Source organism: Lactuca virosa, chromosome 2 (assembly GCF_052849685.1).
Source record: "Lactuca virosa cultivar CGN04683 chromosome 2, Lactuca_virosa_CGN04683_v6, whole genome shotgun sequence".
Taxonomy (NCBI): Eukaryota; Viridiplantae; Streptophyta; class Magnoliopsida; order Asterales; family Asteraceae; genus Lactuca; species Lactuca virosa.
Window position 1 is genome coordinate 32,991,151 of NC_136427.1, and position 12,774 is coordinate 33,003,924.

At 34.0% G+C, this 12,774-nt stretch overlaps 2 protein-coding genes across 9 annotated transcripts; both read right to left on the minus strand.

Moving 5' to 3' along the window:
* Nucleotides 1–4,409: 4,409 nt before the first annotated feature.
* LOC145159012 (uncharacterized) lies at nucleotides 4,410–7,218 on the minus strand. 8 transcript variants are annotated; one of them, XR_013737431.1, is made up of 6 exons: nucleotides 6,028–7,218; nucleotides 5,705–5,860; nucleotides 5,207–5,352; nucleotides 4,993–5,047; nucleotides 4,594–4,653; nucleotides 4,410–4,514 (listed from the first exon to the last, which is right to left on the minus strand). XR_013737431.1 is itself a non-coding variant. In XM_079077900.1 (6 exons), exons 1-4 carry the CDS (start codon nucleotides 6,723–6,725, stop codon nucleotides 5,856–5,858), a joined length of 306 nt encoding a protein of 101 aa, XP_078934026.1. In that variant the 5' UTR covers nucleotides 6,726–7,218; the 3' UTR covers nucleotides 4,884–5,047; nucleotides 5,207–5,352; nucleotides 5,705–5,855. The 8 variants fall into 8 exon arrangements, 1 of the variants encoding a protein (XP_078934026.1); XR_013737430.1 differs by lacking the exons at nucleotides 4,410–4,514; nucleotides 4,594–4,653 and having other exon boundaries at nucleotides 4,884–5,047; nucleotides 6,028–6,390; nucleotides 6,476–6,547; nucleotides 6,622–7,218; XM_079077900.1 differs by lacking the exons at nucleotides 4,410–4,514; nucleotides 4,594–4,653 and having other exon boundaries at nucleotides 4,884–5,047; nucleotides 6,028–6,152; nucleotides 6,476–6,547; nucleotides 6,622–7,218.
* A 1,262-nt stretch (nucleotides 7,219–8,480) lies between these two features.
* On the minus strand, nucleotides 8,481–9,467 carry LOC145157342 (uncharacterized). The gene is made up of 2 exons (XM_079076398.1): nucleotides 9,294–9,467; nucleotides 8,481–8,996 (listed from the first exon to the last, which is right to left on the minus strand). Exons 1-2 carry the CDS (start codon nucleotides 9,465–9,467, stop codon nucleotides 8,481–8,483), a joined length of 690 nt encoding a protein of 229 aa, XP_078932524.1.
* Nucleotides 9,468–12,774: the final 3,307 nt, after the last annotated feature.

Sequence of the window (12,774 nt, forward strand, 5' to 3'; positions counted from 1 at the left end):
AAGAAAGACCGCTTTTCTTCATAGACATCTACTAGAAGATATCTATACAGCTTAGCCTGGAGGTTTTCTTAATCCATGTTATCCTAACCAAATGTGTAAGGCTTAAGATCCACTTGTGGATATAAAGCAAACATCTCAAGGTTGGAATAGTCATTTTAATATAAAGATACAAGGTATGCTTTTATATCAAAATGAAAAGAACGTGTGTGTGTTTACTAAGAACTAGTGGAAGGATAGTGATATTCCTAATCTTGTATGAATGAGACATACTTAATCATTTGAAATGACATTCCGACTATGCAAGGTGGTTTTCACCTTGACTCGGGAATGACAAGATACATTCTTGGAATGTAAAATCTATAAGAGATAGATAAAGATGAATGTTAAAGGTTTTAAATTTCTTTTTGCATGAAATGACAATATCTTAAAAGAGGTCAAGATACAAGATTCCTTTGGAAGATTCTTCATTATTACATGACACCTCTTGAGTCTGTCTCAAAGGAACTAGCACATAGGTTGAGCTAGATGAAATGATTTATATTTACTTGGCAAATGAATCCATCATTTATGTCATGTCATGAGATACAAAATTGAGTACATGGTTAAGTCACTAGATGACTGTGAGAACATGCTAAGAGTACTTAAGAAGAGCTAAGAGAATGTATATGAGGTAATTAGTTTAGAATGAAATCTTAATGTAAAGAGCTACATAGGATTTTGATTTCTAAATAAATACAGATAATTATGAATTATAATTGGATTATGACTTCATTATGGAATGAAGAGTAAGTTTAGTTGGAATAAGATCCAAGCAAAACAGAAATAGCACAATCTACTAAATAAGAATACACTACTTTTCAGAAGTTGAAATCAAATATAATTGGATGAACTAGATCATTAACTAGGTTGAATCCTTCCATTCAAGGATAACCTAGAAATCTTTTATGAGTAATAGAGTATACTTAATCAAGCTAAGAAACTCTATGTCACATAAGAGCACCAATTATATTCTCCAAAATATTTATTTAACTATACTTAGAGTAATGACAAATATGGAGATAATTGTATTCATAGAATTCACACAAATTAAATTTAGTTGAACCCCTTAATAAAGTCTTTCCTTTTAAGCTAAGTATGAATGGTCACACTTAAGCCATAAGACTTTTATTATTCTAGTAATGGGATTTTGATTTGAATTTAGTATTTGGATATTGGAACATTGTAACAACTATTAAATAATGTTTTGATATACTGGGATATGATCATTACATTAATACTTGTTGTGTTCTACATTAACATGTTTAATCCATGAATAATATTATTATTCTAAAGGTTCATAGTCGGTCATGATTGTGGGAGCAATTATGAAGTAAGACTACTATGAAATGGATTGGTTTACTCTCACTAGATGGAAGTAGGCAAGTGGTTTAACCAAGTTTCATAGGTACTTATCAGAGAACTAGTACTGAACGGACCCGCATCAAGATCATCTCATAGATCGCAGTTATGAGTGATACTTGATTAAAAGATACTATCTTTGTGTCCTTAACACCTGAGACACATAGTGGGACTTAATTGTAGGGAGTGATGTGCTTTGATATGACCAAATGTTGTTCCTTGACTGGGCAGTTATAAAAGTCATATTCGGGTATGGTGTGAACTATGCAAGAGGCTTATGTAGTCAAGATGGAATTTGTTCCTCTTATGTGTTGAGAGTTAGACATCTAACGCGCGTTACCCAAAGTTAAATTACAAATGAGATTGATTGCAATCCAAGGCTCATGTTCAACAGAATGTCTGTAACAAAGGGATAATTGATAGATTTACCTTAATAGATCAATTGAATCTTAGAGATTTTGGGAATTGGATGTTGATGAACGACATTCTTCGTCATATATTATTGGGGGCACTAAAATGTTGCTAGACGTTCACCGTTGTCTATATCAATCTATGATGAGTCTTGTGCAAGTGGGAGATTGAAAGATCTTATATGCCCAAGAGTCATTATAGAATGATATTGCTAATGATATATGATCCTATAGGGTCACACCATATAGCAAGTTACCGTCAATTGATTATTTATTAGTATAATTTGATTATTAATAAATATATCAACACTTGTATTTAATTGGAAAATTATTATTTCATAGAAATAATATTTTACTAATTGAAAATTTATTATTTGTGGAAATAATATTTATTGGAGAAATAACAACTTATGAAATATATCATAAAGTATGATTATTTATAAGTTATATTTATATCTTAATAAACTAGTTCAATCTATATAAACGATAGTTATATATATATATATATATATATATATATATATATATATATATATATATATGGAATTCTTTATAAAAAATGATTGATTTTTATAAATATAATAATAATAATAATAATAATAATAATAATAATAAGCCATGAGACAACTTTTGTCTCATGGGAGACATGCTTTTCTCGAAATTAAGGAAGGAGACCAAGCATGATCTTCTTTTGAATTGTTTAATCAATTCATGTCATGCTTGGAACAAAATTGTCCATGCTTTTGCATTATGGTCTCCCTTTCACTTTTTGGCCATTATATAAGAGAGAGCATGGAAGGGTTTTGACACACTTCTTGCAAGTCTTCTTCTTCCTCTTCTTAGAGCCAAATCCGAGAGCACCATGAGGGCTTCCAAATTTTCGAAATTTGAAGCTTTTCTTCTCCTCTATTCTCTTGCATTTTGTTGCTAGACAAAGCCCCTTTGTTGCTTCACGTTTGAACATATATTTGGTATATATTTTAAAGGCATATGAACAACAAATTACAAGTGAATACTAGCATGTTTTGATGGTTCAACTCTTGCTTGGTGGATACTTGTAGAAAACTCTTGTTTTAAGGTTTCATGCCACACTTTATCAACTTCCAACCTGCCATGAGGATCAAAGTCTTCAAATGTTCTTTTGGTTTTCCTTTTATGGTTGTTTTAATTTTTCTAACTCTTGCAAAATGCTCTTTAGTGGGTAAAATAGTTTTTGTTTTATTCAACATTTTTAAATGCCGGTTGTGAAATCGAATTGTTGAATAAAAACCCAACATGGCAGTCGGAACTTCCATAACGGCAGCTCGGTGGTGGCGGTGGGTTGATCACAGCGGCAGTAGGGTGGTGAAGGCAGCTCCACTGCCTTCGTTTATTATTCTTTTTACGAGAGAAAGAGTGTGTGAGAGAGAGAGAGAGGGAGAAAGGAAGGGAAACGATAAGAAGCAGCAACAGCCGGTGGAGGGTTGTTTTGTGGGTGGTTGAACTACCAAAAAAAGAAATGGAATGGCGCTAATCCTTGATGGTTCATCATAGCACCACCACTGTCGGTGATGTTTAATCGGTCACGAGGAAGGGAGAGCCGGTAGCCATCCATTTCCGACGAACCTTTTTGGGTCTACTCCTCTTCGCCGACAACAGCAAATCGGAAGCAATAAGACAGCAACAACAGTCGACGGTGGTGGTGACTAACAGCAGGTGACCGAAAGGGAAGCTGTGAAGGGTGGTGAATGATGGTGGAGGTCGCACACGATGGTGGGTTATCACAGCCAACTGCCCGCGGGTATCCTCCTCTTCGTCAGTGGAGTAAGAACGAGGGGGAGAGGTTGTAGCCTCCTCTCTGATGACTGGTGAGGCGGTAACACCACTTCAGGTGGTGGGTTTCACCAGTGAGCAAGAGAAAAACAAAAGTTCGAGAGATAGGGTAGTGAGAGAAGAGAGAGGACATGGTGAGGATAATCAGGGGATTCTAAAGGCACCATAAATAAAACCACTTTAAATGCCACTTGTAATTAAATCAAACAAAAAACTATTAAAAATAAATAATTATGGTTTAATGAAAGATGGATCATGATTATGTCCACCTTTTAAAAAAATTCACTTTTTATTTAAAATCACTGTCAATACTTTTCGGTTGTTAACTAGTATCTATACATTTTATTTTTTATTTTTTTTATATATTATAATATTTAAATTATTTTTCTATATAATAAAAAATAATTTTGGTATAGTCTATAATAATTGTTGTTAATTTTGTTTATGCTTGATTAGATCGCAACTAATTATTCCTTAGAAGATAGATGGTTGTTTCGGCTGTCATCTAGTTGATTAATCTCTATATACGGTGGAATGTAGTCTATTATCATCATTATTATTATTATTAGTATTATTATTATTATTGATATTAATGTCAAGCAAAAACATATTAAAAAGAGCACAATTGCAATTATTTTTAACCAAACACAACTACAATAAATAAAAAATATAGTTTTCATTTACTATCATTTTGTTAACTACAATTATATTTTAATTTTATTATGCATACATTAATATTAACAATAAAATATGTAATAATAATTTATAAATTAATTTTATTAATTAACAAGGACATCAGTTATATGAATATTACAATTATTACAATTAATTTTATGTTAACTAGAATGGAATCATTGTGTTCGTTTTTTTTCTCTTGTCAGCAAAAAACCTCCTCTGATAACAGGTAAAACATTAGTCAACAGAAGGTTCTAATTGTGGAAAAATGTTGGAATTTTATTATTACGTTGAGTACCAGTTGAACCCAAAACGCGGTTGAATTGAAACAACTTTTTTCTGCAATGCAGGTCTAATCCTGCAGTAAACCCGAATGTTTCCAGAAAATTTAAAGATTAGGTGTTGTTTGATTTTCTGAAGCAAAAATACATGAAGTCTGCGGACCAACTCTGCAACCCTCTGCAGTAGAAGAGGTGGACCAAACGGCTGCAGAGGGTTACCACTTTTATATTTCATTGTTTTTTTTCCTCATTTTTGCATGCCAAAACATAGCCACCATTAGAACTTTGTGAATAAGACACCAGGTCATCAATTAATCTACTATCCAAAAACCATTATAATGATGAGAATGTTAAACATATAATTCATAAAACAAAAGCAACATACATACACATATATCCATGTAGCAACTGCTTACCCATGAGAAAACACATTCCTTGTGTAGCAGCCTTCATTGGAGCATCAACTAATTCCTATTAAGAAGGATATGGACGAACAAATTGAAAAAAAAACAATATATTAATAATTATAAAGGCAATCCTCAAAATCAGGTAAAACAGTATATTCTTTGTTATCTAGTAACTCAAATCAAAGCTTTTGGTTTTCAACAATAAGTAAAAAGAGAAACTTACGGTGCAAAATCTATCCAAAACCATGATTTCTTTACCATGATCAATATTGGTTCTTGCTGCAAGACATTCCTTCACAATTGAACGTGCTGGAAGGCATGATTTTATATGAACAGAAGTTTAGTGGGTACCTAGTAAAAATGTCGAACCTGAGATAGAAAACAGTCAATAAAAATTAAAAAATTCAATCAACAAATTCAGTCATGAAATCTGTTTAAGATGTAGTTGTTGCTGTATTTCTTGGTTTTAAATCATGGTGTAATACGTTTGTTGAATGTATGTATTTCAGTCCTGGTAACTGATATACAAAATATTGAACCAAACATATTATCAGTTTCAATAGACTGTAGATTAAATTAATTTTTATGTTAATTGTGGCCCTGTATAGCTAAATCCTCTTCCTGGGGTATTCCTACTTTGACCTTTATTCAAATGAAACTCTTTAAAGATCTATCATTTTCAGTTCAAACTGAGTGCTGAAGTATGGATAGAAGAACTCGCCTTGATATCTGGTACTGTTTAAAGAACGTCACCGCTGCACTTGCCGGTGGTAGGCACCGTAACCATCAACGGTTGCAGTCAAAATTTTTTTGTTCCCATAATCTGACAGCAACATAGAGGAATTGATTATGCCTTCTGGGTTACATGTTTGTCAACCTGAAACATGATTAAATAGAAAAAAAACGAACAACAGTGAATAGAATGGAATAAGAATTCAATTTTCATAATCAAATTGAAAAATTAAGGTAAAAACACCAGTAAACGTATATGATCAATTTGAAGTTTGAGAAACTTGATTTCATCCAATAGAAACTTTCCCTTACCCTCTGACCCTTGTTCCTCTCGAATCGACCGGTGGTCCTCCCACACCCACCGTCTGATTTGCTGTAAGCGAGGAAAAATCGCACCGCTACGTAGCAACATGCAGGCGAAACGGACTCTTTTTGCCCTGCTATTAGCAAAGCCGTAAGAAGGAGATAAAAAACGACAGCCGGTGGTTCCCCTCTATGATTGTCGGGAACCCAAGGGACAACCTTTGATAAATCGACTTCTAGTGAGAAGTGGAGATCGATCCCAATGGAAATCGGAGTATCTAGTGAGAAGTGGAGATCGATCCTAATGGAAATCGGAGTATCTAGTGAGAGTGAGCGTTGGTGGTGGTGAAAGCTTTTATACACCGAGGGGTTCTGTTCGCGATAAGATTTATAAGGGATGATCATAGTAATGGCCATGAATCAGAAAATGGCGTTTTCGTGAAGTTGATCGACTTACCATAGCTCAATTTGATGTGTGTGTCTTCTTTTTCTGAAATTCGAACTACAATCGATCTCAATCGAACCTCCACTGTAGAAATTGAGAAGTTTGTCGGTCCATGTATATGTTTGGAACTAAAATCCATCAACATCTTGATCTATTACCTGAATAGAACACGCGATGACCGTCGATGGCTAGGAAGACGGTGATTCAGATCTCGCGTGCTTCTTCCCCATCGGACTGTCGGCACTGTTTCACACTGAACCATAGTCGAATAGAAAAACCCTCCGTGTCGATCTATTCCCTCTGTAGGGTGGAAACCTGATTAGAAAAAAGAAGACAATCAGAAGCACAGGTAAACAAAGGCGATGGAGACAAACGATCGAAGAAGTATCGGTGGGAAATCATCTAAGAGATACATATTTATGTGAAGGAAAGAGGCGGTGAGACATTAGGATGGGGAGGCGATGGTGACCAGATGAGAAAGCATGGAAGAGGAAAACGAACGAACTGAAGTAGACGGTGGTCATGACGGTGCTCAATCAGTTCTAAAGAGAAGCCCTCACAGAGGGTGGAAGGACTGAGATGAAGTGGTGGGAGAAAGACAGTGGAAAGATCGGGAAGTAAAAGAAAACGTAATGGAATAACAACGGTGATAAGAGAGGCGGTGGGAAGTATCCGGAAGCGGAAACCATAGTATAGAGGAGAGTAACCGGACGTAAATTGGAAGCAAATTGAGATAAGAAGAAGATAAGAAGAAAGAGGGGGAGGTCAAAGGCGGTGGAGGGAATTGTGGCGTTAAAATGACAATAAGAACTTCCGTGGCCAAACATGAAAGAGAAAAAAAGTTACTGTTACTCAAGTTTAATAGTATATATAATTTGTGTTCCCCTCCTTTGTTTGTGTTTGTATTCATTTGTCTTCATTAATGTTTATTTATATTCATTTATCAACTATATATATAATATAAAGACACATATATAATATTACGATGTATGTGCATGTTTTCCGTTCCAAAAAAACTTAAAAACGTTTTTAAAAGTTATTTTTTGTATACTTATATAGATCTAATATAGTTATGTACTTATGAAAAATACCATATTACGTTTGTTTATACTCAAAAGATGAAAAAAAAAAAAGGTAAAATAGTTTACCAAATTACGTTTGTTTATACTCAACAATACTATATATATATATATATATATATATATATATATATATATATATATATATATATATATATATATATATATATATATATTAGAAAACGAAAGGGAAAATAAAACAAAATATAAAAGAGATTTTGTAATCAAATAATATATAAAATAAAGTTTAATATATAACATTGTTTAATAATATATAAGGTGTCATTTCAGTTTGGGTTTTTAACCGGCAGTGGTTTTGACTCTTAGAATTATTAGTTTTGACCAAAATTCTAGAAGCGAATAAGGTAATCCGTTATACCCATCGTATACCACATATGTGGTGGGTGCGATATCAGCACCACATTCCCCTATCACTAACATGAGATACCTACCATTAACATACCATTCCACATCATTATTTTTTTTTAATTCAAAAATACAATAAAATTACATTTTTTATAATTAAAAAACATTCATTTTTTTAAACTAGTTTTTCATTAATTATAAAAATAAAATTACAACTTCAAACTACATTACATAGTTAATCTAGAAAAAAACATTACATTAATTAAAAAAAACAAACAAACATACATATAAAAAAACTAATCGTCGTTCATGCTACTTTGGTACAAATGTTCCGCGATATCTTCTCGAAGATTGAAACACGTTTCACTGTTATGAACTTCAACAACTTGTTCTAAAAGCGCATTCGTTCCGGGTACGAACTCCTCAATTGGAACGACAACGTCGTTCGGATCATATGTGCAAATCGTTCGACCTTCATCTTCAATAATCATATTATGCATTATAATACATGTTAGGACCATTCGTTTAATTCTTTCTTTATCCCAGAGTCGTGTAGCATATTTCACTACATGCTATGTCTGCTTAAGGACTCCAAATGCCTTCTCGATATCCTTTCTCGCCGATTCCTGTTTTTTTGTAAACAACTTTGCCTTTTCACTTCGAGGAACCGAGTATGCCTTCATCAATGTAGAATAATCCGGATATATCCCATCACCAAGGTAGTAACTGTATTTGTACGGGTGCCCGTTCACCGTGAACGTCATATCAGGTGTTTTGCCGGTCCAAATATCGTTGAAAAGTGGAGACTGACCAAAAACATTAAGGTCGTTGTTAGACCCCGCTACTCCAAAAAAGGCATACCATATCCACAAATCTTGAGATGCAACAGCTTCTACGATGATAGTTGGTTCACCTATATCTTCTCGAGTGAACTGACCACGCCATGCATTTGGATATTTTTCCCAAGCCACATGCGTACAATCTAGACTGCCAAGCATACCCGGAAATCCATGTCTCTCTTCATGAGCCGAATATAATCTCTCAATATCACGTTGAGTAGGTTTGCGCAAATATTGTTCATGAAAAACCTCATACACACATGCAGAAAATCAAACTACACATTCAACTGCGATCCTCTCGGATACTTTCAAGTATTCGTCAGATGCATCAAATGCTATACCGTATCCCAAATACCTAAGAGCAGCCGCGCATTTTTGTATACTACTAAAACTCATTCTTCATCTAGCGTCGGATTTTTGTTTGAAAAAATCATAAAGAGATTCTAAAGCATTACTAATACGTAAAAATATAGCATTATTCAGACGGAAACGACGTTCGAACGAGTCGTCATTATAAAGACAATTATCGGCAAAGTAATCACGTACCAATAAGTCGTGTGCGGCTTGGCGATCACGATTGACGACCGCCCTTGTACGAGCAGCATTCGAACTTTCTTCGTCGTGAATGTGCTGCACAACGTTGAAGAATGTCTCGACGAATTCTACGTCGTCATCCGAGTCAAAAGTTTTTAAAAATTCCATATGTTTTGTGGAATCCATGTGTATGTGTTTTGTGGTTTTAGAGAATGAAGGTTTTGTGAGAGAATGAATGTGTGTTTTGGTAAAAATAGAAGGTTTATTTATTTGTGTATTGAATTGAGTTTGAAAAAAAAGGGCCAAATGACCGTTCAACCGTCAACAAATCAATAACCAATCGTTGATTCCGTTTACATTCGTCGTCGGGAACACGAAGAACAACGACCACGCCTGATCACGGAATGTCGGGGTGGTGTGCACGAAGTTTTCTCGTGGCCACCTGGACCACGAATCGTTTCGTGGTATGTATACCACAAGGCCTAACAACACCCGGATAATCACGCAAACATGGATGTTGACTATACATGGGTCAAAGGTCAAGGAAATGCTTACTTTTCCTTGTTGAAGGCTACGCATGCATGCTTATTTATTTATTTATTTATTTATCCCACTCACAAGCTGCCTCGATTTACGTAACATCAGCTTCAGAGCTCGTAAAAAATATTTCGAAAGTGTTTGGAAAATGTCACGGTCGTTGTGATTTCAAATATTCAAACGAAATTCGAATCCGATATACGGATCTCCGTGAAACAACGTATGAAGTTTCGCGTCAACTGGGTTCCGATTCGTCAGTTTTCGTGAATCTGATTTTGGTCTGAGCTAAAAATACTGGAATAGTAAATTAAATACTAGACCGAAACCTGAGTTCATAAACGTGCTCAAAATTAATTTACAAATGGGTAGCTACCTGAAACTGAGTTGTGTAGTGTCTGGTACCGGATAAAATCAGGTATATACCCGCTTAAAAGCTTAAAACATGCATAACTTTCTCATACGAGTTCCGTTTTGGACGTTATTTATATCCATGGAATATTGAGAACATGTTTTATCCAATTTTATCATTCTTTTACGTCCATGTAGGTCAAATGCGAAAATTTGATCTTTTTAGGCATTAGGTCTCACCGATTTTGAACTGTTTCCTGTTTGATGGCGATGGTCATTTTCGAGTGTTTTGAGGTATCCCGAAGGCACTTATGAGTAACATGATCTCATTTGTACTTAAAATCACCGAGGTTATATGTCGTAGGTCCTACTATAGTGTGGTTCGTGGTAAATTGACAATTTACAGATTTAGGCTTAAATTTCGTGATGTCACAACTTCATCCTTTTTATGATTCCACAAAAATAATGTTTATATTTTTAAAGACACATTCACTAAATAAATAATCATAAACACCCCCTGTAACATTTTTTTTTGAAAAATGATGAAGATTTGCTCGGAATTTATTTTTCTTATAATATTATTATACATATGTTTGCAATGAATGATATTAGGTTTAATAGAAAAAAATAAGCGATTAGTTTTTGCTTATTTTTGTTTCAGATTTTTGTTATGTAGTGTTTAATTTTTTTTAAATGATGAAGATTTGTTCGAAAATTATTTTTCTTATAATATTATTTATATATTTTTTTCTACTATCAATGATATTAGGTTGATGAAAATTTATTCGGAATTTTATTTTTATAATATTATTTATTATTATATCATAAAAACAATATTATTGTTGTTTTTTTTATCTTAATAAAAACTAAATTTAAAATTATTAATATTAATCAAGTTAGTAATTAAAATGTAATTAATAAATAATAATACTTTATTGATTAGGTAATAATGAAGTAATGATAAATGTTAGTCAAATGATAATTATATTGTAATAATGACTTAAAAGGTAAGGCAAATGATAATTATATGGTAACAATGACCTAAAATGTAAGGCTAATGATATATGATGGTGGTATAGGTCGGATAACAGGATCATTAATGAAATTATCAGAACTATCTCCAAGGAAAAACTTTCGTGCATCTCGCTGTCTCCCCACTACCGGTTGTCGTTCTGCGCCATTGATCTCCCGGCTCTTGGTGTCACCGCCACTCACTGTATGTCTCTCTAACTCACAGTCTTATCCGGTCTATGTCTTTTGGTCTCCGGTCTTCCCGACTTAATTTTATTAGAGTTTCTTTTCAATGATCGATCAATCAATAAAGCAATCAAAGCCCAAAAGAAATTTTGCAGAATTCTCACCAATATCACCAAAAACAACATATAATTGATTTAAATTCCAACTTTACTTGTGAAAATCTACTAGTTTAACTCATACACCAATGTCAGATGGAAAAATGTCACCAAAAAGTAAGCTAATATTTTGAGTTGGGGAAAGCCTATAAAATGACTTGACAAATAATGTCAAAAACCCTAAATCTGGAATTAGGAAGCATGAATCTTTCAAAGAAAGCTTAAAAACAACAACCAAAATTTAATAAAAATAAACCAAATGATTGATGGTAATTCAAACTAGTGATGACAGGCCTGATAGGGCAGGATTAAGAACATAATCACCAATTGCCATGCAAGAATTTGATGTTCATCAGCTAATCAACAATGAACAATGAAGTATTGAACACACCCTAACATTCCTACAAATTAGGGTGCCTTGTCAAGTTGTGTTTAAATTGAAATGTTTTGTCAGTATTTATTATTTTATTAGGGTTTAAGTTAAAGTTTGTTGAAAGTCATTTTTTTTAAGTTAAAACGTGTTGTTGAAAATGGATATATTTTAGTTAAAATTTGTCTTATTTATTTATGGTTTTTATCTTGTTAATTGGATCAGGCTCTTATAGCTGATCCTTTTTCTAACAGGTCCTCTTGTTACCTTGCAGCTCCACCAAATATACACATCTAAGCGGAAGCTGGAAGCACATAAAATTTTTACTTGAAAAAGAAGGTTTACTTTGACATCATAAAAATGGCTTCACCACGACACCCAATGACTACGGAGAACCTCCCATGCGAAGTTTTATCAGACATATTCATCCGGTTATTGGCAAAACATGTTTCTCAAATGAGGAGTGTCTGTAAATCTTGGAATGCTCTTTTATCCGAATCCGCCTTTACAAAATCCAATCGTTCTATCCATCACAACGATGAAATTTTCTTGTTCTTCCATGAGGGATTACATCAAGAGACCACCAAGGTCCAATCTGAAACACTAGGAGTAATCTCCCATGAGATGCACTCCCACGGCTGCGCATCGATCGGTTCAATACCCGCTGCTGAGTTGGAACAAGAATCTGAACCCCATTCTTGAGTGCCTCACACCATACCGGAACAATATGCAATAGATCCGAATATAAATCCTCATCCCAAAGGATTATTAGATTATCCACGACTCTCCCTAATTCGAGTATGAATCATGTGCTTTCAGTAGTACGAGCCCAATACTACCTTCCACACCTATCCATACCTTCCTCAAGAATCCTCCTGAATCCTCT

Bases quoted from the DNA above. Each gene is read 5' to 3' on its own strand.
- LOC145159012 (XM_079077900.1), bottom strand. From the start codon at position 6,725: ATGGTTCAGTGTGAAACAGTGCCGACAGTCCGATGGGGAAGAAGCACG. The intron at 6,548-6,621 runs GTAATAGATCAA...CAATTTCTACAG, and splicing joins TCATCGCGTGTTCTATTCAG to TGGAGGTTCGATTGAGATCG. The intron at 6,153-6,475 runs GTAAGTCGATCA...TGCTAATAGCAG, and splicing joins ACACATCAAATTGAGCTATG to GGCAAAAAGAGTCCGTTTCG.
- LOC145157342 (XM_079076398.1), bottom strand. From the start codon at position 9,467: ATGGATTCCACAAAACATATGGAATTTTTAAAAACTTTTGACTCGGAT. The intron at 8,997-9,293 runs GTACGTGATTAC...TGTGTGTATGAG, and splicing joins AAGCCGCACACGACTTATTG to GTTTTTCATGAACAATATTT.